This window comes from Orcinus orca, chromosome 1 (genome assembly GCF_937001465.1).
Source record: "Orcinus orca chromosome 1, mOrcOrc1.1, whole genome shotgun sequence".
Lineage (NCBI taxonomy): Eukaryota > Metazoa > Chordata > Mammalia > Artiodactyla > Delphinidae > Orcinus > Orcinus orca.
This window is the reverse complement of record NC_064559.1, coordinates 190,260,801-190,282,370: the sequence shown is the minus strand read 5'-3', so window position 1 is coordinate 190,282,370 and position 21,570 is coordinate 190,260,801. Positions and strand designations below refer to the sequence as shown.

Below are 21,570 nucleotides of genomic sequence, written 5' to 3'. Positions count from 1 at the left end.
TGTGCGGCTCAGGAGCTCTGTATAGCCATGTTCCAGTCCTTAATCTTCTCTTGGTGACACACTCGCTGGGCCTCGTTATAATTAAGCACTTTCCTTCCTCAAGGTTTGCCAAAACTGAGATGGCTAATTCGTTTCTGGCCTCTCGCCACTCCCGTGGAATGGTGGGCAGGGTTGTAGCTCCCAGCGCTTGCTGCCCAGCCCTGCTTGTTTTGCCAGCCAGAAGGGCAGCCACCCTTTGTCTACACATAGAGGGAGCCCCAGCTGGACCCAGTTTTATTTAAACTGCTTATCCCCTCGCGTGGGCAGAGCCTGTGGGATCCCTGCTGTAGCTCTGCCTTGGTTTTCTCATTTGTAAAACAAAGGGGTTGAACTTGACAGACAGGGAGAAGATGGGGTAGAAGTCAGGACTCTGGGTTCTGGAGTCAACCCAGGCCTCACCTAGGCCCTGCCACTCCCAGCTGTGGGACTTTGGGTAAGTTACTTCATCCCTCTGAGCCTCAACATTGCTCACCTGTAAAATGGGGAGAATAATGCTTACCTCCTGTGATGGTTGTGTAGATTCAGTGGGATAGTGAACACCCATATGGCCCTTAGCAGGGCAGCTGGCGCATAGTAAATGCTCAGTAAATACTCTCATCAGACATCTTTCCTTTCAGTGCCAGCAATCTGTATTCCTGATGAAAAAAGTTGTTATGTTGGGAGAGCTGTGGAGTGGAGCAATTTTAACAGACATTGCTGGCAAGATGATTAACCCCTCTGTATCAGTTTCCTAGGGCTGTCATAACAAATTACCATAAACTAGGTGGTTTAAAACAACAGAAATGTTTTCTTTATAGTTCAGGAGGCTGAAGAAGTCAGAAATCAACAGCGCTCCCTCTGAAGGCTCTGGGGAAGAATCCTTCCTCGCCAGGCTTCTGGTGGTTGCCGGCAATCCTTGGTATCCCTTGAACTTGCAGCTGTATCATTCCAATTTTTGCCTCTGTTTTCACATGGCCATGTCCCTCTGTGTGTGTCTCTGCGTCATATTGGATTTAGGGCCCACCCTAGTCTAGTATGACCACATCTTAATGAAGTATATCCGCAAAGACCCTAATTCCAAATAAGGTCACATTCTGAGGTTCTAAGTAGACATGAATTTTGAGGGCAACTGTTCAACCCAGTACGCTCTCCAAGGCTCACTTTCCTCCTCTGTATGGAGATGATAATAGTAGCAATTTCATAAGGTTGTTGGAGTGATTGAATGAGATAATCTATGTAAATGTCATGGTAGGACACAATAGAATACATCAGGCCTGTGTAAGCACTGAGTCAGTGTAGCTGCTGTGATGGAGATGGTGGCAAAGATGATGACAGTAATGGGAACAGTTCCATCCATGGACCCACCCTACATTGGTTAATCACTGGACACAGGGACATAGAACGTAGGCCAGGGCCTTGTCAGGAGCTCTGAAGCCTTGGATAGGAGCCCCTGTTTCTTTTTGGCCTCAGCCACCTTGAATCCTCATCTGAGACTTAGCTCCTGGGAGGGCAGCTTGGAGAAGTAGAAAGACCTTGGGCTCTCAGAAGTCAGGGAAACTGATAACCCTGTGTAACATTGCACAATTTTCTTTCCCTCTCCAGGCCTCAGTTTCCCTATCTGTAAAGTGGGAGAGGAGGTTGGAACTCAGTGTTAGATCAGAGCCTCTTCTAGTATTGAAGTTCCAGCACAGGACTCTGTGTCCCACCCCAATGGTAGTAGGTTACCAAGGGCCAGGAAAGGAGTCAGGAGCCTGGGACCGCAGGGCAGCTCATCAGGTGTCATTCTGGGCCCATTTTCCTCATCTGGACAAGAAGAGAAGCCACTATGATATGAGTGTGCCAGGCAGTGTGCTAGGGACATCGTAGGCATGAACTCATTCCACACTCACCACACCCTCAAGCAGTAGGATGCTTATACCCACTTCACAGAGGAGCATACTGAGGCTCAGAGAAGTTAGAACTCACCCAAGGTCATACAGTGAGAGGTAGAGCTGGGGCTTAAATCTAGGTGTGTCTGGTGCCAAAGTCCGTGCTTCTCCTTGGCTGCGCTTTTACTGTATCAGTTTCCTAGAGCTGCTGTAACACATTAGCGGGACTTAATGGCTTAAGACAACAGAAGTTTACCCTCTTACAGTTCTGGAGGCCAGAAGTCCAAATAGTGTATTCAGGGCTGCACTCCCTCTGAAGGCCCTTGGGGCAAATCCTTCCTTTCCTCTTCAGCTTCTGGTGGCGCCAGCAGTCCTTGGCTTGTGACTGCATCGCTCTTATTTCTAATCTCTGCTTCCATCTTCACATGGCCGTCTCTTCTCCCTGTGTGCTGTGTGTCTCTTACAAAGACACTTGTCATTAGAGTTAGGGCCCACCCATATAATCCAGGGTGGTCTCGAGATCCTTAACTTAATTACATATGTAAAGGTCCTTTTTCCAAATAAGACCACGTTCACAGGTTCTGGGGGTTGGGACGTGGACTTGTCTTTTAGGGGCCACCATTCAACCCACTACAGTTATTAAAGCCTTGGTGGTGACAGTATCTGCTGGAGGTGCAGGGAGCGGGGAATTTCTGGAACGGCTTAGAAGTAGAAAAGAGAGGGATACTTCCCTGGTGGTCCAGTGGTTAAGACTCTGTGCTTCCACTGCAGGGGGTGCCAGTTTGATCCCTGGTCAGAGAACTAAGATCCTGCTTGCCGCTTGGTGCAAATAAAAAAAAATGTAGGAGAGGAACGAAGTTGTGAGCTAAGGAGGCCAGTCTGGGGACCATGAGTGACAGGGGGTGTGGCTTAAGCTGGTGTTCCACCAGCAGTGATGTCAGTGAGGTAATAAATACACACAAACCACATCTGAAAAAAAAGAAAAAGAAAAGAAAAACAAGTAAAAAAAGAAAAAAAAAAGAACCCTCCCCGCCCCCCGCCCCCCACCCCCCACCCCATGCCACATCTGCGTATGGTGAATACAGCCAGCCATGGGGCGGAAACCTGAAAACTTGTCCACAGAGGCCACCCTTCCTATTGTGACACGTGTCTACATTAATGACTTTGAGGTTATAGATCCCACAGAAAATGGATTTGGCCTTCCTCACTTGCCTGGAGAGATGGGACAAGGCCTGGCCTGAGTGCCTGTGATGTGATTTACCTGCATCATCTTGGGCCCTCCCTTAACCTAGATGGTGGTATCATCTGTTTGTTTTTTTTTTTATAAATTTATTTATTTAATTTTTGGCTGTGTTGGGTTTTTGCTGTTGTGCACAGGCTTTCTCTAGTTGTGGTGAGTGGGGGCTGCTCTTCGTTAAGGTGCACGGCTTCTCACTGCAGTGGCTTCTCTTGTTGCGGAGCACAGGCTCTAGGCGCGTGGGCTTTGGCAGTTGTGGTGCACGGGCTTCAGTAATTGTGGCACGTGGACTCAGTAGTTGTGGTGCCCGGGCTTAGTTGCTCCACAGCATGTGGGATCTTCCCGGACCAGGGCTCGAACCCGTGTTCCCTGCATTGGCAGGCGGATTCTTAACCACTTCGCCACCAGGGAAGTCCCGTGGTATCATCTTTACTCAGATAATCACACTCTTGAATGCATGAGGCCCAACCGAGATGAGGGCTCCAAGGAATGGCTACACGGCGTGAGAAGGCAGCTCACCAACTGGCCAGAACCCCTAACACATACTGAGCACTTGTACTAACTCAGGTCTCATCATAGCTGGGTGAAGTGTGTATAGTTTTTTTTTTTTTTAATGAATTTATTTATTTTTGGCTGCATTGGGTCTTCGTTGCAGTGCACAGCCTTCTCATTGCGGTGGCTTCTCTCGTTGTGGAGCACGGGCTCTAGGAGCGTGGGCTTCAGTAGTTGCGGCATGTGGGCTCAGTAGTTGTGGCTCACAGGCTCTAGAGCGCAGGCTAGGTAGTTGTGGCGCACGGGCTTAGCTGCTCCGTGGCATGTGGGATCTTCCCGGACCAGGGATCGAACCCGTGTCCCCTGCAATGGCAGGCGGATTCTCAACCACTGTGCCACCAGGGAAGCCCCTGTGTACTGTTAATATCTTTATTTTCCAAGACGTGGAAGGGAGAAGGGTTAGGTTTAGATTCTGTGATTCTGTGAGTAGAACCAGGAAAAATGGTGCCAGGTGAGAAGGAGGCAGTTTTCAGCTCAAATAAAACAAAGAACTTGTTATCCTGTGAGTGGTCCCAACAATAGGATGGACTGTGCCTACAGGTGGTGAGTTCCCCATCTCTGGATATACTCAAGCAGAAGCTGCGTAGCCATTTGTCTGGAGTGCTACAGAGGGAATGCCCTCACTGTGAAGTTTCCTTCTATCTCTGAGATTCTAGGAATTTTCCCCAAGGAAACCATCAGATATCCGTGTGCACAAAGATGTTTATCACACTATTATTTATAATAACAAAAAGGCAGAGACAACCTACATGTCTTTTAAAGGGGGATTTATTAAGTAACTGTATTCAGGAACTTTAGTGTCTATAAGTGAGACCAGCTCTAGCCTGTAGTCTGTTTCTGTGTGGTCCTTGGGCTAAAGATGGTTTTTACACTTTTAAAGGCTTGTAAAAAAAAAAAAAAAAGAACAAAAGCAAGAAACAGAAGAATATGCATCCAGGCCTACCAAGTATTTCGGCCTCCCAAGCCTAAAATATTTACTCTCTGGCTCTTTACAGAAAAAGCCTGTTGACCTCTAGACTAGAATAACAATCGGTCACCAAAAATTATATTAATTTGTATCTGTGGATATAGAAAGATGGTCACAGCATATTTTTGAGAAGAAAGAAACAGGTTATTTAATAACGTTAGAACCAGATCCCATTTATATAAAACAGGGCCTGTGTGTTTGCCTGTTGTCTGTTAATGATCGTCTGTACTATTGATGTTGGTTTTTAAATTTTCTTTATGAAGTGATTCTGTATTGTTTGGACCTTTTATAGGGAGCAGATGTTATTTCTGAGATCTCACAAAGCATTGGGGAATAAAATTAACTCTAAATGCTCCAGCAGTCCACGCTGTTTGGGACCAAGTGAGTTTTGATCTAGGCTCAAGCATTTTGTTTGATTTGGTTCCTAAGGTGCCGTAAGGTCGGTCAGACAGAGGGTTGGTGCTCTTAGCTTGTTGCTGTTATTGTTTTTAGGTCTCTTGCCCTGGCTTTGACTCCCATGAGCTCTTGTGCCTAAGGGAAAAAAAAATACCCCTCAGTTTAGTTAAAAACAAATTAGCTGCTTTGGGGAAATGATCTGACAACATTTCCCTTTGCAGTGGCAGAGCTGAGTCACTGCAGATTCAGGGCAGACAGGGTCAGGCCCAGGTGTCCTTCAGGGGACCTGGGTTGGTCCAGGTTAAGGATAGAAGGGAGGAGGGGAGGAAGGGAGAGAGGGGGGAGGTGGGAGGAAGCGCTGTCCTAATTTGTCCCAAAGCTTTTGGGTCTGTGGCTGGTTACTTCCAAGAATCAGGGCTCCTGACTCTCTGTCCCACAGGGAGTCCTCCAGTAACCACTATGTCTCCTTTGCACAGCATGAAAGGGACACGGTTCCTGCCTGCAGGACTTCCCAGTCTAGTGTGGAGGACAGACACGTCGATGTTCATTCACTCAACAGATGTGTTTTTTTTGTTTTCCATTTTTTTGGTTTTTTGGCTGCGCCTGTAGGATCTTAGTTCCCCAACCAGGGATTGAACCTGGGCCCCAGCAGTGAAAGTGCCGAGTCCTAACCACTGGACCACCAGGGAACTCCCTAACAGATGTGTTTTGAGCGCCTGCTCTGAGCTGGGTGCTGCTGGAAGTCCCAGGCACATAGTGGTGACCAAGACAATGCCACGCCTTCGGTACCTTATGTTTTCCTTGTCAAAGAGAATACGTGGGCTTCCCTGGTGGCGCAGTGGTTGAGAGTCCGCCTGCCGAGGCAGGGGACACGGGTTCGTGCCCCGGTTCCCACATGCCGCGGAGCGGCTGGGTCCGTGAGCCATGGCCGCTGAGCCTGCGCGTCCGGAGCCTGTGCTCCGCAACGGGAGAGGCCACAACAGTGAGAGGCCTGCGTACTGCAAAACAAAACAAAACAAAAACAAAAACAAAAAGCGAATACGTGAGGGGCGCACAGTTTGGGTCCTCAGGGGAGAAGCTGAAACTGAAGTCCAGAGGAAGGCACCGGGGTCTCGGGGAAGAGCACGGGGTTTGAATCTCTGCTCACCCTCTGACTGCAACCGTGGACAAGTTCCTTTACTGCTCTCTATAAATCGGGAATGATAAATACTGTCTACCCTGTAGGGGTGCTAGGAAGATTAAATGATGTAAAATGCTTTCCCAGTGCCTGGCAAAGAGTCAATGTCCAACAACTGTTTATTATCCATTAAAAAAACAAAACACAGGTGTAAGAAGTACATAAAATCATGCCTGAGAAAGACCTGGCACGTAGTTGTTGTACCACAATACTGGTTGCCACCCCCTTGTGACCAGAGGTGTACGTTTTGTTCTGAATTGACCTCTCCTCCTTGCCCCACTGAGCCCTGTCACGGTGCCTGTGACATTGTTCTGTTGTTTATAAGTCTGTCTCTCCCCGACCCTGCCTGGGCTGTGAGCAGATTTTCTCCAAACCCTCGCGGAGTTGAGGAATGTGTGAAAACAGGCAAAGGCTCTGGAGGCAGCCCACCTCTGGACCAGTTCCCTCCCTTTGGTCCCGGCCTCCAGACTGGCCCCCTCCCCATGGCCAACATGTGATAAGCTAGCGCAGGGTGGCGGGGGGACAGTGAACAGTGACGTACAGACTTGAGTGGTTATAAGTGTGGGCTCTGGAAACCAAGTCTGAGTTTGAATGCTGCCATCCTAGCCGCGTGTCTTTGTATGAGCCGTCTAACTTAGCTCCTCTGTAGAATGGGGACGTTCCATGCATGGTCTTAACACTCAGGGTTGCAGTGACGATGAAATGAAATCTTGCATTCACTGCTTTTGGCATAGTGCCTGGTATATGAAAGAAAAGACAGAGAATATTGCTTAAAGAAAACAAACGACCCGCCCAAAGCTGTTAGACCAGTCCCTGGTCTAACAGGGACTGTTAGAAAGGAGAGACTGTTTCAGCCTTCTTCTGGGCACCGGGCATTAAGATGTCAGCACGCTGCCCTGGCTTTGCCTGGGGGAGGAAGTTCTTACTAGGAGCTTCCTTGTCGGTTGAGAAGCCCGGCTCTCCAGAGACCCAGGAGCGTGTGTGGATTTAATGTGGCCCGGGTTGTACGTCAGTCAGAGAACATGCCCAGTCGCCATCAAATTGAAGGAAAATGGATAGAGGTGGCTGTGTTCTTCCCTGACAGGGGGGCCTGTTGGACAGATGACGGACTGGATCTAGGGCTCTGAAACCAACATGGTTGGCCACTTGGTGCCTCATATAAGGGTAGCCTCCGTGGGGTCTGAGAAGAATGGTTGGGAGAATATTCCCCAGCAGCTATGGAATTCAAGATGAGCTTAAAGGGGATTTTGATCTAGAAGAAAACCAAAGAGCTTCCCAAGGCATTGCAGAGGCAGTAGAGTTCACCCCCAGGGTTAGGTCCAATCCATGGAGGATTGAATTCTATGAGGAAAAAAAGCAAAAATTGTCAGGGGAAATAAACGCAAAAGGGCTGCTAATTCTTGTTTGTGTGCTGGCTAGTAAGCTAGACACTTTCACATGTGTTGGCCCTTAAAAAGCATGAGTACACTGAAATTACCAAGGAGGGAAACAGCTTCAGAGAGGTGAAGTAATATATTCAAGATCACACAGCTAAGTATGTTGAGCTAAGATCCAAATGGCTCTAAAGGACTCCCTCACCAAACTCTCTAGCTTAGAAAGCAGACACAGTGCGAGCACTTGATTATAGCCACAGCTTCTTTTTTGATAGCGGTGCAATACACATAACGTAAACTTTACCATTTTAACTGTTTTGAAGTGTACGGTTCACTGACGTTAAGTGCATTCACCTTGCTGTGCAGCCATCCCCACCATCCATCTCCAGAACTTTTTTTCCATCTTCTCAAACTGAGGCTCTGTACCCATCAAATAATGACCCCCATTTCTCTTTTCCCCCAGCCCCTGGCAACCCCCATTTTACTTTCTGCTGCTATGACTGACTAAGTACCTCACATGAGTGGAATCATAGAGGTTTTTGTCTTTTTGTGGGTGGCTTATTTCACTTGGCCCAATGTCCTTAAGGCTCATCTATGTTGTAGCGTGTGTCAGAATTTCCTTCCTTTTTAAGGCTGAATAATGTTCCATTGCATGTATAGACCACATTTTGTTTATCCATTCATTCGTCAATGGGTACCTTTTGGTTATTGTGAATGATGCTACGTTGAACATGGGTGTACAGATATCTCTTCAAGACCCTACTTTTAATTCTTTTGGATATATACCTGAAAGTGGAATTTCTGGACCATATAGCAATTCTATTTTCAATTTTTTGAGGAATTGCTATGCTATTTTTCACAGTGGCTGCACCATTTTACATTCCCCCAACAGTGCACAAGGGTTCTAATTTCTTCACATCCTCGTCAACAATTGTTATTTTCTGTTTTTTTTTTTAATAGTAGCCATCCTAAGTGGTATCTCATTGTGGTTTTGATTTGCATTTCTCTAATGATTAATGATGTTGAGTATCTTTTTTATAGCTTTTTAATATGATTTTTTAAAATTAATTTTATTTATTTATTTATTTTTGGCTGTGGTGGGTCTTCGTTGCTGCTCGCAGGCTTTCTCTAGTTGTGGCGAGTGGGGGCTACTCTTCGTTGCAGGGCGCAGGCTTCTCATTGTGGTGGCTTCTCTTGTTGCGGAGCATGGCCTCTAGGCACGCGGGCTTCCGTAGTTGTGGCTCGCGGGCTCTAGAGCGCAGGCTCAGTAGTTGTGCCGCACGGGCTTCGTTGCTCCGCGGCATGTGAGAACTTCCCAGACCAGGGCTTGAACCCGTGTCCCCTGCATTGGCAGGTGGATTCTTAACCACTGAGCCACCAGGGAAGCCCGATGTTGAGTATCTTTTCATGTGCTTATTGGTCATTTGAATATCTTTAGAGAAATGTCTGTTCAAGTCCTTTAATCATATTTCAAATCTAGTTGTTTGCTTTTTTTATTGTTGAGTTGTAGGAGTTCTTTATATATTCTGGATATTAACTCCTTATCAGATATGTGATTTGCAAATATTTTCTCCCATTCTGTGGATGGCCTTTTCACTCTGTTGATAGTGTCCTTTGATGCGTAAGAGCTTTGACTTTTTTATTTTAATAAATTTATTTATTTTATTATTTTATTTTATTTTATTTTTTGGCTGCATTGGGTCTTTGTTGCTGCACGTGGCTTTTCTCTGGTTGCAGCGAGTGGGGGCTACTCTTCGTTGAGGTGCGCAGGTTTCTCACTGCGGTGGCTTTTCTTGTTGCAGAGCATGGGCTCTAGGTGCATGGACTTCAGTAGTTGTGGCATGCGGGCTCAGTAGTTGTGGCTCGCGGGCTGTAGAGCGCAGGCTCAGTAGTTGTGGTGCACGGGCTTAGTTGCTCTGTGGCATGTGGGATCTTCCTGGACCAGGGCTCGAACCCATGTCCCCCGCCTTGGCAGGTGGATTCTTAACCACTGCACCACCAGGGAAGCCCCAAGAGCTTTGACTTTTGATGTAGTCCAGTTTATCTATTTTTTCTTTTGTTGCCTGTGCTTTTGGTATCATATCCCAGAAGTCACTGCCAAATCCAGTGTCACGAAACTTTCCCTCTATGTTTTCTTCTAAGAGTTTTATTGTTTTAGCTCTTACATTTAGGTCTTATATCCATTTTGAGTTAATTTTTAAGTATGGTATAATATAAGGGTCCAATGTCATATCTACAACTTTTTGAAATAGGAAAAAGAAAAAAGGAGTTAGAGACCAACAGTAGGATTTTGAGATGTGGGGAAATAAATAATTTATCTTCCTAGGAAATTCATTCTCTCACCCATTCTTGCTCTGCCCTACAACTAGCCTCCACACAGTAGAGTCAGAATGATCTTTTGAGAAACACACATAAATCAAATCACATCACTCCCCTGCCTAAACAGTGCAGCAATTTGTTCAGTGTCTGCCCCCTCCCTGAGACCATAAATTTCAAGACGTCAGACTGCCATCTTTACTCCTATATCCGTTACTCAGTGCCTGGCACATACCAGCTGCTCGATTAATACCTGTTGGATGAGTGAACAAACCTCAGCTTATAATAAGCTCACATTCCTTGACTTTTTGAAATATGGAGGACAAAGGAAGTGGAGGAGGAAGGAAGGTAAAAATCATGGAGGGGCAGAATAGCAAAGTCATTACCAGGTGTTGGCACTAGACTTCCTGAGTTAAATACCAGCTCTGCCACTTAATGGCCATGTGACCTTGGGCAAAATCACTTCATCTCTTGTGTCTCAGTTTATATTGTTTAAGGTATGGCAACACATATTTGGATGATGAAAAGCAATTCAAAGAGGAGGAACAGGCTAAGAAGGGGTGAGATGTGGGGCTGAAAACAGGGGCAGGGAATTGATTACCTATAGAGAGAGCAGTGAGACCCTTAGTCCCCCATCCCTTGTTCCCTGCATAGCCAGGTGGCCACCCCTCCACTCTGCAGGAGGCCAGGGTTTTTTCCTTGGAGAAGTTAACCTGGAGGAACTGAACTTGGGACCAGTAGACACAGAAAGGGTCAGAGTGAGATACCAAAGGAAAAAATGGAGGTTTCTCAGACCCCTTCTCCAGGTCTGCTACCAGAATCCTGACAGCCAGAAGTGTGCTCCCCAGGCAGGAAGTGGGAGGATTCTCTTCTGAAGGCCCCAAAGAAGAGACCTACAGACACTGATATTTAAATACTCCTAGTGTAAAAGCCAGATCTTCATTCAATCCCCGTAGAATGGAGCACACCAGTTGACAGCCCCCCACCCCAAGAGCTATCAATTAGTTAATTAGTGCTTCACTCAAAGACCAACCTTTAGTCACATATCACCGGATATTTGAAGGAAGTCTCCAGGATAAAAGAGGGAAGCCAAAGCAGACAAATAAAGAAAAATGTTCGAAGCAGATAGACAATGCAGAGAGCAGAAGAAAATACAAAACAAAAATTATTAGTATCCTCAGAGAGAGTAGAGAAGATATTAGAAATAAGATGCTATATAAAAAGGAACAATAAGAGAAGAAAGTGCACTGGGAAAATAAAACATGAGAGACAAAACAAAGTTTTAAAAAGTCAGTAGAAAGGTTGAGAGGTAATGAAAAGGAAATTTCCCAGAAGATGTACCAAAAAGATGGAAAATAAAAAAGATAAGAAAATTAGATGATCAATCCAGGGGACCCGATATCTGACTACCAGATTGTCCAGGGATTCCAGAGAAAGCAGAGGGGAGGAAGTGATCAAAGAAATGATGAGAGGACATTGTATACTGAAGGGCATAAACCTGAGACTGAGAAGACCTAATAAAAATGAAAAAGAGCCATCCTAAGGCACATCATCACAAATGTCAGAATACTGGGAATAAAAAGAAGGTCCTAAAAATTTCAGGGGTGGGGAGGACAGATTGCATACAAAACATCAGGAATCAGAATCATTTCAGATACTTCAGTGACAACACTATAAACTAGAAGATGAGGGAGCCATGCCTTCAATTTTCTGAGGGAAAATGGTTTCCAGTCTACTGTTTTATGTAGAATGAATGAAATCAGAAGTGAGGATAGAAGAAAGACATTTTCAGACATGCAAGGGTGTAAAATTTTTACTTTCTACGTGCCCTTTCTTAGGAAGCGACTAGAGGATATGCTCCACTAAAATAAGGGCATAAACCCAGATAAGAAGACTTGTAACCCAGGAAACAGGTGTGCAGCTTGTCTAGAAAGCAACCAGTCCCAGATTGAAAGGGGAGGAGGGAAGCTCCAGGAAGTGGATTCACTAGAAAAACAAAAGGAACTGATAGATTATGTGACTGCATGGAAAAGGCATTTTATGGATCTGCTGGAGTGTTTGAAGAGATTTATCAATATGTACCCAGAACTAAGCAAATGAAAAAAAGAAGCAATTATTAACTCCAGGAAAAACAAAAATCAGTACTAGAAAATAAGTGTAACTATAGTATACCATCTGGCTCAGTGGACAGTATCTACAAAGTCATAAGAATGTAAACCCTGTGGGGCTTCCCTGGCGGCTCAGTGGTTAAGAATCCGCCTGTCAATGCAGGGGACATGGGTTCAAGCCCTGGTCGGGGAAGATCCCACATGCTGCAGAGCAACTAAGCCTGTGCGCCACAACTACTGAGCCTGCACTCTAGAGCCCGCGAACCACAACTACTGAGCCCGTGAGCCACAACTACTGAAGCCCACACGCCTAGAGCCCGTGCTCCGCAACAAGAGAAGCCACCACAATGAGAAGCCTGTGCACCGCAATGAAGAGCAGCCCCCCCCCGCCGCAACTAGAGAAAGCCTGCACACAGCAACGAAGACCCAACACAGCCTAAAATAAAAATTAAAAAAGCTTAAAAGAAAAAAAAAGAATATAAACCCTGAAAAAAAGTAAACCTTGAATATCAATTTAGCTAAAAATTTTAAAATTGTGGTAGAACTATATTGGGAGGATGGAGAGAGGAAGTTGTGTAGTGTAAGAGAGTTAATCCTCATCTACCATATTTAGAGAGTTGTGGAGGATCTTAGTAGTGTTCACTAATATTTGGTTCTCCCTCCTTCTGGGCACATGAAAGACTACTTCTCAGCCCCTTGCAATTGGGTGGGGCCATATGACTAGTTCTGGTCAGTCAGCTTCAGGTGAAAGTACTGTCTTGCAGCTAGAATGAAGCTTAGATGACCCTGTGGCTGTCACTTCTCCCTCTGTGGTGACCAAGGAGGCCTTGGGTTAAGATAGCAGAGCCACAAGGTTGAAGCAGGCTGGAAATGCCTCACGGAATATGGTTGTGCTGGAGACACTGAATGGATTCTGCAAGGGTAAGAACTGAAGCTTTTTTGTGTGTTAAGCCACTGAGATTTTGGGATTGTCTGTTACTGCTGCATAGCCTGGCTTAACCGAATACAAACTTCAACAGATACTGTCTAAAATAGATACATCAAGAAATAGACATTTAAGCATATTATTTAGAATTCTGGAGATAATCACTAGAAAAATAATTTAAAACATTAAAAGCAGTTGCCTCTGGTGAGCAGGACAGAGAAGTGAGGATGCGGTAGGGCAGAGGGGCAAGTGTTTCCATTATAGTACTGTAACACTAGGTAATTGTATTACATTGGCAGAAACCACACCTATGCGGTTTGGAAGGATTCCTGCCAAACCATCACAGTGGCTGTCTCTTAGGAGGGAGGGCTTACTAGAGTGAACGAGCATCTGAGGGAACCACAGATGTGGCTGGATGTGATGGGCAGGCACAGTGGGAAAGGAGGCTACCCAGATGGAATGCCAGTGTGAGGAGTTTGGTTTTTATCCAGATGGCAGTGGGGAGCCATGGAAGGACTGTAAGCGGTAGAGTCGAATCTGCCTGCGAAAATCTACCTTTTCATGTGGAGGATGAAGTGTGGGGCAGGGAGCCTGCTGTGATGGTTCCCGTGAGAACTGAGGAGGCTTGGACTAAGACATCTGTACCACAAATGTCTACTGAGAGCCTGCTATTGGCCAGGTACCATTAGTAGGCCTGACGATACAGCAGCGAACGAGATGGGCAAAGTGCCCTGCCTTCAGGGTGGTGGTTCGTGCTGTAAAGAATGAAGCAGCGTAAAGAGAGGGAAGAGAGGGCACTTAAGATAGAGAGGGCAGGGCAGCTTCTCTGAGGAGGAGATATTTGAATAGATCCTGAATTACGTGAAGGAACAAGCCAGGCAAAATTTGGAGGATGAGGGTTCCAGGCTGAGCGAGCAGCAGTCTGGAGGCCCTGAGGTGGGATGGGAACAGCAGAGAGGCCGGGATGGGGGGTGGGGGGCACGTCCATCAGGGGGAAGGTTCTGGGAGCTGAGACCCAAGAGGTGGTCAGGGCCAGTTTGTGGAATGTGGAGGAACTTTGGGGGGCCCCTATGGGGCTGAGAGCCAGAGAGTGGCAGGATTTGTCTGAGGAGGTGAAGAGGACGGGGCTTGACAGCCGGTGAGCCGTGGGAGTGGTGGGGGGGCCTGTGACGAGAGGCCTCCCTCTCCCTCTGCTGGGGCCCCGCCTGCCAGAGTCAGCTGTGCCTCAGCCCTGCCCGGACCAGCTACAGCAGCTTCATCACCCACTTCCCAGCGTCCCAGCCCCCTCTGGGAATTGAAGGATCCTTTCCAAATCAAAATAGCAGGCAAAGAACAGCCTCTGATTGTTCTGCGCAAAAGAAGTGAAATTAGACAAGTCAGCTGCGGGATTGAGGCGGCCTCCCACACAGCTGTTCCTGCACCCGCTGAAGGCGGACTTCCCGAGACTTGCAGTTCTGCTGTCTCCGAGCAAAACTTTTTGCTTCTCCAGCCCAGGGCAGATAGTTATCTTGGGAGGGAGTGGGACAGATGCTGGCCCTGAAGGACCATGAAGGAGTCAATTTTTTTTTTTTTAACCAAAAAAATCAGTTACTTCATGAAGGAACAGCCTTAGCTGATGTGAGTTTGTTCAGTCATTCAGAACACACTGGGTGTGCTCATCCTGGGTGCCCCGGGCTCGGCATGGTGTCAGGGGGATTCCGGCCCGGGGAGCAGAGGCACACAGCATGCTTCCACCCTTGGTGGAGGGTGGAGAGAGCACCGTCTGGGAGCCAGGAGGTCCAAGTTCTCACCTTGGTTCCGCCGCTGTCGCTCTGTGACCTTGGGTCAGTTTCCCATCTCTCCCCCGTGTGGGCTTTAGGCTACATATTGTTTCTCAAACTAAACTCCGTGAGAATCGTGTGTGTATATGTGTGTGTGTGTGTGTGTGTGTGTGTGTGTGTGTGTGTGTGGTGTCTTGTTAAAGATGAAGATTCCCAGGCCTGAATTCCCGAGATTAAGATTGAGAAGGGGACTTCCCTGGTGGTCCAGTGGTTAACACTCTGCGCTTCCAATGCAGGGGGCATGGGTTCGATCCCTGGTCGGGGAGCAAAGATCCCACATGCCGCGCATGGCCCCCCCTCCAAAAAAAAATATTGAGAAGGTCTGGGGTGGGGTCCAAGAATTTGCACTTCTCACAGGCTCTTCCGGTAATTCCTTTGGGAGTCCTTGGACCACATGTTAGCAAAATCACTTCCCGTCAATCTCTCAGGGCTCTTCCTGCTCTGAAATTTGAGGAGTTCCTCATGCAACCCTTCCCTGGGTTTCTCAGATCATTCCAGGGGCATGAAAGGCATCCTTACCCCTGCCTCAGTGTGCATGTGTTTCCGTGATGATCACACTGCATGGGAATGGTCTATTGCAGTGTATTTAGCCTCCTGCAGGCTATCCGGTGCCCAGCCCAGGCCCTGGTACAGAGGCGTTTTGACTATAAATGTTGGCCCGACAAGGGGTCAGCTGTAGTGCAGGCAGCTGGGCGGCAGCCTAGAGCATGGAGGGACGTTGCAGAACTCTGGGTGCCCAGCTTGTTGCAGACATCGGGCTTGGACCCTTGGGCTCACACCCTGGGTCAGATGTGTGACTCTGTCACCTGCTCCCCTTCCCCACAGCTGGGTGAGTCCAGCTACCTGGGGATAAGATGGTCTGGATGGGACCATAGACTGGGAGCCCTGGTCTACCACGGAGAATATCCAGGCAGTGTAAGGCCCCAGCCAGTTTGCCCCGGCTTCCTTGGAGCTGGCTAGTCATATTCCCAAAAGGCCAGATCAGTGGCAGAGGCCAGAGGGTCAGGTCACTCTGGTCTAGCCCCCAGCTTCACTCTTATATATGAAGAATAATAACAGCTATCACATACCGAGCACTTACCATGCTTTGAGCTCACTGCTAAATGCTGTATCATCTCATTAAATTTTATAACAACCCTATGAGGTTGGTAAAAGTATCACCCCTTTTTTACAGTTATGGACACTGAGGCTTAGAGAATTCAAGTTACTAGTCTAGAGTCACTCAGCTAATAAACAGTAGAGGCAGAATTAGGACCTAGACCTGTTTTCCTCTGGAGCCCAGCTTTATCTTTAACCATATTGCTTAGAACCCCTGGGAAGATAAGGGTTTTTCCTCCAATACCTCCTGCCAAAGTTACCCCCTGCCAGAGAACTCCTTTTGCATCTGTTATAGTGGAAAGGAGCGATGCTGAGTCAGATAGTTCAGGGTTCTAGTCCCACTTCTGCCCCTGACCTTTTGTGTGATCTTTGGCAAGTCATTTCCCCTCCCTGAGTTTCATGTGAAACTGAAATCTGTGAAATGGAAAAATTACAAATGCACTTCCTTTTAAGGTACACTAAGATGAAGACGGCCACCAACATCTACATCTTCAACCTGGCCTTGGCAGACGCACTGGCCACCAGCACACTGCCCTTCCAGAGTGCCAAGTACCTGATGGAGACGTGGCCCTTTGGGGAACTGCTCTGCAAGGCTGTGCTCTCCATTGACTACTACAACATGTTCACCAGCATCTTCACGCTCACCATGATGAGTGTCGACCGCTATATCGCCGTCTGCCACCCTGTCAAGGCCCTGGACTTACGTACACCTGCCAAGGCCAAGCTGATCAACATCTGCATCTGGGTCCTGGCCTCGGTTGTTGGTGTACCCATCATGGTCATGGCCGTGACCCGCCCCCGGGGTGAGTGAGGGAGGGAGCCTTGGTACAGGTCACTGACCACAGGAGGCAGCTCACGGGCCTCCGTGGGTTTGCAGGCCACTTACCAGGGTGGGTGTAAGTGGCTCACCAATGGAAATATGGATTGCTGATCAATGAAAGTGTGGATGGCTGGCCAGTGGGACTGTGAATAGGCAACCAATGGGGATGTGAATGGTGGACTGTTGTGAGGTGGTCATACGGGTAGCTGGCCAAAGGAAGTTTATAAATGGGATTACAGATGGCTAGATGTGTGGATGACTGACCTTTAGGGAGATGGATGGATAGCTGGTGGGGTGAGGGTGTCACTGACCGGTGAGCAGTGCAGGCCACAAGATCTGCAATCCCATCCCAAATTCCCTTCCACCCCGTTGACCCAGATGACCAAAGCAAGGCCTAGAGAATGGCCTGCACAGAATGACAGGTGCATTTTCTCAGAGTAAAATGGTAATTCGTACAGTAACCACCTGTATCAGTCAGGATGGCTGCTGTAACAATCTCCAAAGCTCCAAGGCTTAACACAGTAGAAGTTTCTCACTCACATCGCAATCCAATGTGAGTAAGCGGAGGAGGGGCTCTATTCCACACAGTCATTCAGGGATCCAGGCTCCAAGTGATGGTTTTGGATGCAGTGTGCTGGCATCTGGCCAGCAGATGAATATGGGAGTGGTGAGAAAGCACAACCACTTTTAAATGTCAGGGCGCATCACTTCCTAGTGATGGCTGGTCACATGACCCCTACTTGATGTAAGTGGGAAAAGTAGTTTACCAGGGTGCCAAAGACACTGGTCACTAGCCTCTCTGAGCCACACTCTATCATGGAGTGTTGAAAAGATTAAATGAGGTTATACGTGTAAAAGACTTAGGACAAGGGCTGGCTCATTGTCAAGGCCCAATAAGTAGCAGCTATCAGAATGATTAAGCCTGTGAGATAGACAAGGCAGTACTCCTACTTCCATAGGACTGAAAGAAAACAATCAGAGAGGTCAGGTGGTTTACTTAGGGTCACATAGCCAGACATTTGGTAGAATCGGCCTAGAACCCAAGGCTCCTGCCCCCATATCTGTTGCTCCTTTTGGCTGCTGGGGTGAAGGTTTGTGTTGTGGTAGGAGAGGGAACAGGCTTGGTGGGAGGTTTCTTGGCTACCTTCCACTCTCGCAAGGGTAGAGCTCCTGGTGCCTTATATAGTCTCTGTGTGATTAGACTTTACTCACCAGCTGGGCCCCATTCCTCACTGTCAGCCTTCAGTTTACAGGCCATTAACTGCAGCCCTTCTGGGGCCAGGCCAGATGGGCCCCCTCATCCCCAACCCCCCCCCCCACACACACTCTTTTACACACACACATACACTCCCCCAGCGTGTGTCACTGGCACTCAGTTCTGTAAGCCACTTGCTGTGTGACCTTGGACAAGTGCTGTTCCTCTCTGGGCCTGCTTCTGCCATCTGTACAATGAAGACCTTGGGTTCAGTCATTGGTGGGGGTCCTGCCAGCCTGATGTCCTGTGGACCCGCTCTGTCTGTGGATCCCAGCCCTTTTCTTACATCTCTCAGGCTCCAAGTCCACTGGGTGGGTCCTCAGATTCCAGAATCCCAAGAGGTCCTGGAAGTCCCCTGGGCCAGCCTCAGCTGTATCTGAATCCCATAACATCCCCTGAGGTGCTCATCCAGCCCAAGGCCACACTCCTGGAACAGGGAGCTCCTTCCATCCTAGGTGCCCCTCTTATCTTGGGACAAGTGGTGGCAGTCAGAAAGTTCTTGACATTAAGCTGACATCTGCCTCCTTGGCCCTAGTTCTGACCCCCAGACTCCCATACATTTCTGCTCCTCGGCCCTGTGAGTGCACCAAGTGCTTGAACCCCGCTGTGCTAAATGCTTTCCATGCCATGGCCCATTTAATCCTCACAACAACCCTATGAGTTTAGGTACCGTTGTTAGTCCCACTTTATGGGAGCTCTGATAGAGGTTCAATAATTTGCCCAAGGCCACATCACACAGCAGGGCTTGAGTCCTGCTCTTTTTTTTTTTTTTTTTTTTTTTTGCGGTACGCGGGCCTCTCACTGCTGCGGCCTCTCCCGTCGCGGAGCACAGGTTCCGGATGCGCAGGCCCAGCGGCCATGGCTCACGGGCCCAGCCGCTCTGCGGCATGCGGGATCCTCCCGGACCGGGGCACGAACCCGTGTCCCCTGCATCGGCAGGCGGACTCCCAACCACTGCACCACCAGGGCGCCCTGAATCCTGCTCTTAACTCATGCTCTCTAAGTCAATCCTAGCAATATTTTCCCCATTGGAGCTACTTTGGAAATGTGTGGGGTATTTTCAGTTATCATAATGACCGTCATTTAGTGGGCTTGGGCTAAATTATATCATTATCATTATATCACTGCTGCCCATGTACATAGAGGCTGATAAAGGGACTGGGAGAGAATATATAAAGCAGACCTCCTAGGTTAGGGCCAATCCTGCTGAGGTCTTGAAGGATGAGTAGGAGTTCACCAAGTGCAGAAGTGATGGAGGACATTCCGGGTAGAAGAATCACCTTGAGAAAAGGCCAGGAGGAGGCAGTGGGGCTTGACTAAGCTGAGAAGGGTGGGTGAGCAGGGAGACAAGGTCCTTAGGCCCATGAGCCCCTCACCCACTGTCTTTCCTTGTTTCCCCGGCCCAGACGGGGCAGTGGTGTGCATGCTCCAGTTCCCCAGCCCCAGCTGGTACTGGGACACGGTGACCAAGATCTGCGTGTTCCTCTTCGCCTTCGTTGTGCCCATCCTCGTCATCACCGTCTGCTACGGCCTCATGCTGCTGCGCCTGCGCAGCGTGCGCCTGCTCTCTGGCTCCAAGGAGAAGGACCGCAGTCTGCGGCGCATCACACGCATGGTGCTGGTGGTGGTGGGCGCCTTCGTGGTGTGCTGGGCCCCCATCCACATCTTTGTTATCGTCTGGACGCTGGTGGACATCGACCGCCGCGACCCGCTCGTGGTGGCCGCGCTGCACCTGTGCATCGCGCTCGGTTACGCCAACAGCAGCCTCAACCCCGTGCTCTACGCCTTCCTTGACGAGAACTTCAAGCGCTGCTTCCGCCAGCTCTGCCGCACGCCCTGCGGCCGCCCGGAACCCGAAAGCTTCGGCCGCGCCCGCGAAGCTACGGCCCGCGATCGGGTCACCGCCTGCACCCTGTCCGACGGTCCCGGCGGTGGTGCCGCCGCCTGACCCCGCCGGGGCCGGCCCGCCGCGCACCCCTCCGGAGTGACCCCGGCGGTCATGCCGAGTTCTAATGGGGGCGGGGGCCACGACGCGGAGTGGGTAGGAAGGGGGCCGCTGGTCTGGAGATGGGGCCCCTGCAGTGGGGTGGACCTCTGGTCTGGGGAAGGCGGGGTGGGGGCGGGGGGGAAGGATGGTGGGGCGGTGCCTCTAGGCTGAGCTCAAGGTCAAAGGCTTTGGGTTGGGCTGGGGAAGCTAGCGAGCCTAGGGACGTGGGACCTGTTGCTCTAGGATTGGGCGGCTAAACGGGGCCCCCGCGCGGGGGGCGGGGCCTCAACCTCGAGACAGCCACGGGTTCTAATTGCAGCTGCGCTTGCAGGAATTGGGGTCTGGCCTGAGACCGGGCCCAGGGCCAAGGAGGGGAAGTGGTGAGGACGGTGGAATTGAGCTTCAAGATTGGGCCTCTCTGTGGTGGGAAAGGGCCCCTTCTGGGGGTGAGTCGGACAGGACAGCGAGGCTGCGTCTACAGCTCCAGATCGGGCCACGAGATAGGGCCTGTGTGCAGGGCATGGGGCCTTAATTTGCGGTAGAGTACCAACCCCGAGTTCCAGAAAGAGGCGGGGCTTGCCGAGCTCCAGGTCCAACTTGGCATCTTTATAAACAAAGAGAAAATAAAATAGAGAGAAACACTCTACCTTTTCTCTCCTTGACAGTCGTTTCCCTGGAGTGGGCGGAGATGCCCCGCATCGAAGTAGTGTCTCCAGCACTGTGTCCCTGTGAGGCTTGGGCTGAGACAGTGGAGCAAGGACAGAGGCTGCAGGATAGGGTAGCCTCAGATGGGGTAGGGCCCCAACAGGAAGGAGTAGGGAGGGCCTGCGGATCCCAAACCAGAGTTGCCAGTCGGCCTCTGTGCCAAGGGCTGGTGGGGGTGGCAGAGAGAGGGGGCTTCTGCTTTGAGGCTAGGTCCTCAAGCTGGAGGGCAGATGCTTTGGGGATCCCCACGGCCCTGGCTTCTGTGGCCCAGGTGCTGGAGGACAGAGCTCCACACTAGTTAGAGCTCCGTGAATGTAGGTGGCACCTGGGACTGGGTGGGGGCATCTGAAGCACCAGGGTGGAATTTTCCTTCTCTCAGTCTCTGGCGCCTTGATAAGAACCTCCAGGAAATCCTCTCTCCCTCCTCCCAACATCTGGCTGCACCCGACATGTCCAGTGAACTGGAACCACATCCCCTCCCCGGGACCTGACTTTGAAGGAACTGGGGGGAAGAAGATTTTTATAACCGCAGTGCCAGCATCAGTGTGCGTCCCCAGGTCCCCCACCTGCTCGAGCTGCCCCCTTCAAGCTGCAAAGGGCGAGGTCCACCAGAGCTAGGCATAGAAGTTTTTCTCTTTGTTTGTTTGGCATTTTATTCAGCCACTGCCAGGTCTTTGCTTCCCCCCAGCATCAGGGTCTGGCCTGTTGCCTGTGCCTCCCCCATGCTTCATCTCCCCACCTCCCCATCTCTCTCCCCTCTCTCCCCAGCACTGTCTCTATCACACACCGCTGAATCCCCACTGAAGCAGTGTGCTGACATCTTTGTAAAAACAAATTTAATTTTCTTCCCTTTTTGGGACAGATGGAAAGAAATTGACGTCTTTGTCTCAAACAGAAAAAAAAAAAAAAAGAAACGATATACCTCTTCTCCCTTTGACAGTCATTTCC

At 49.3% G+C, this 21,570-nt stretch overlaps 1 protein-coding gene and 1 non-coding gene across 2 annotated transcripts in view; one reads left to right on the top strand and one right to left on the bottom strand.

Annotated features, from left to right (window-relative positions):
* OPRD1 (opioid receptor delta 1) overlaps window positions 1-20,027 on the top strand; it is a 36,535-nt gene extending 16,508 nt beyond the window's left edge. Inside the window, exons 2-3 of the mRNA XM_004266575.3 lie at window positions 16,309-16,658; window positions 19,337-20,027. Of these exons, the coding sequence (XP_004266623.1) occupies window positions 16,309-16,658; window positions 19,337-19,878 (892 nt within the window). The 3' untranslated portion in view covers window positions 19,879-20,027. The remainder of the gene's footprint in view (window positions 1-16,308; window positions 16,659-19,336) is intronic.
* On the bottom strand, window positions 5,656-5,727 carry TRNAE-UUC (transfer RNA glutamic acid (anticodon UUC)). Its single transcript has one exon. It is a non-coding gene; the product is annotated as a tRNA-Glu (tRNA).
* Window positions 20,028-21,570: the final 1,543 nt, after the last annotated feature.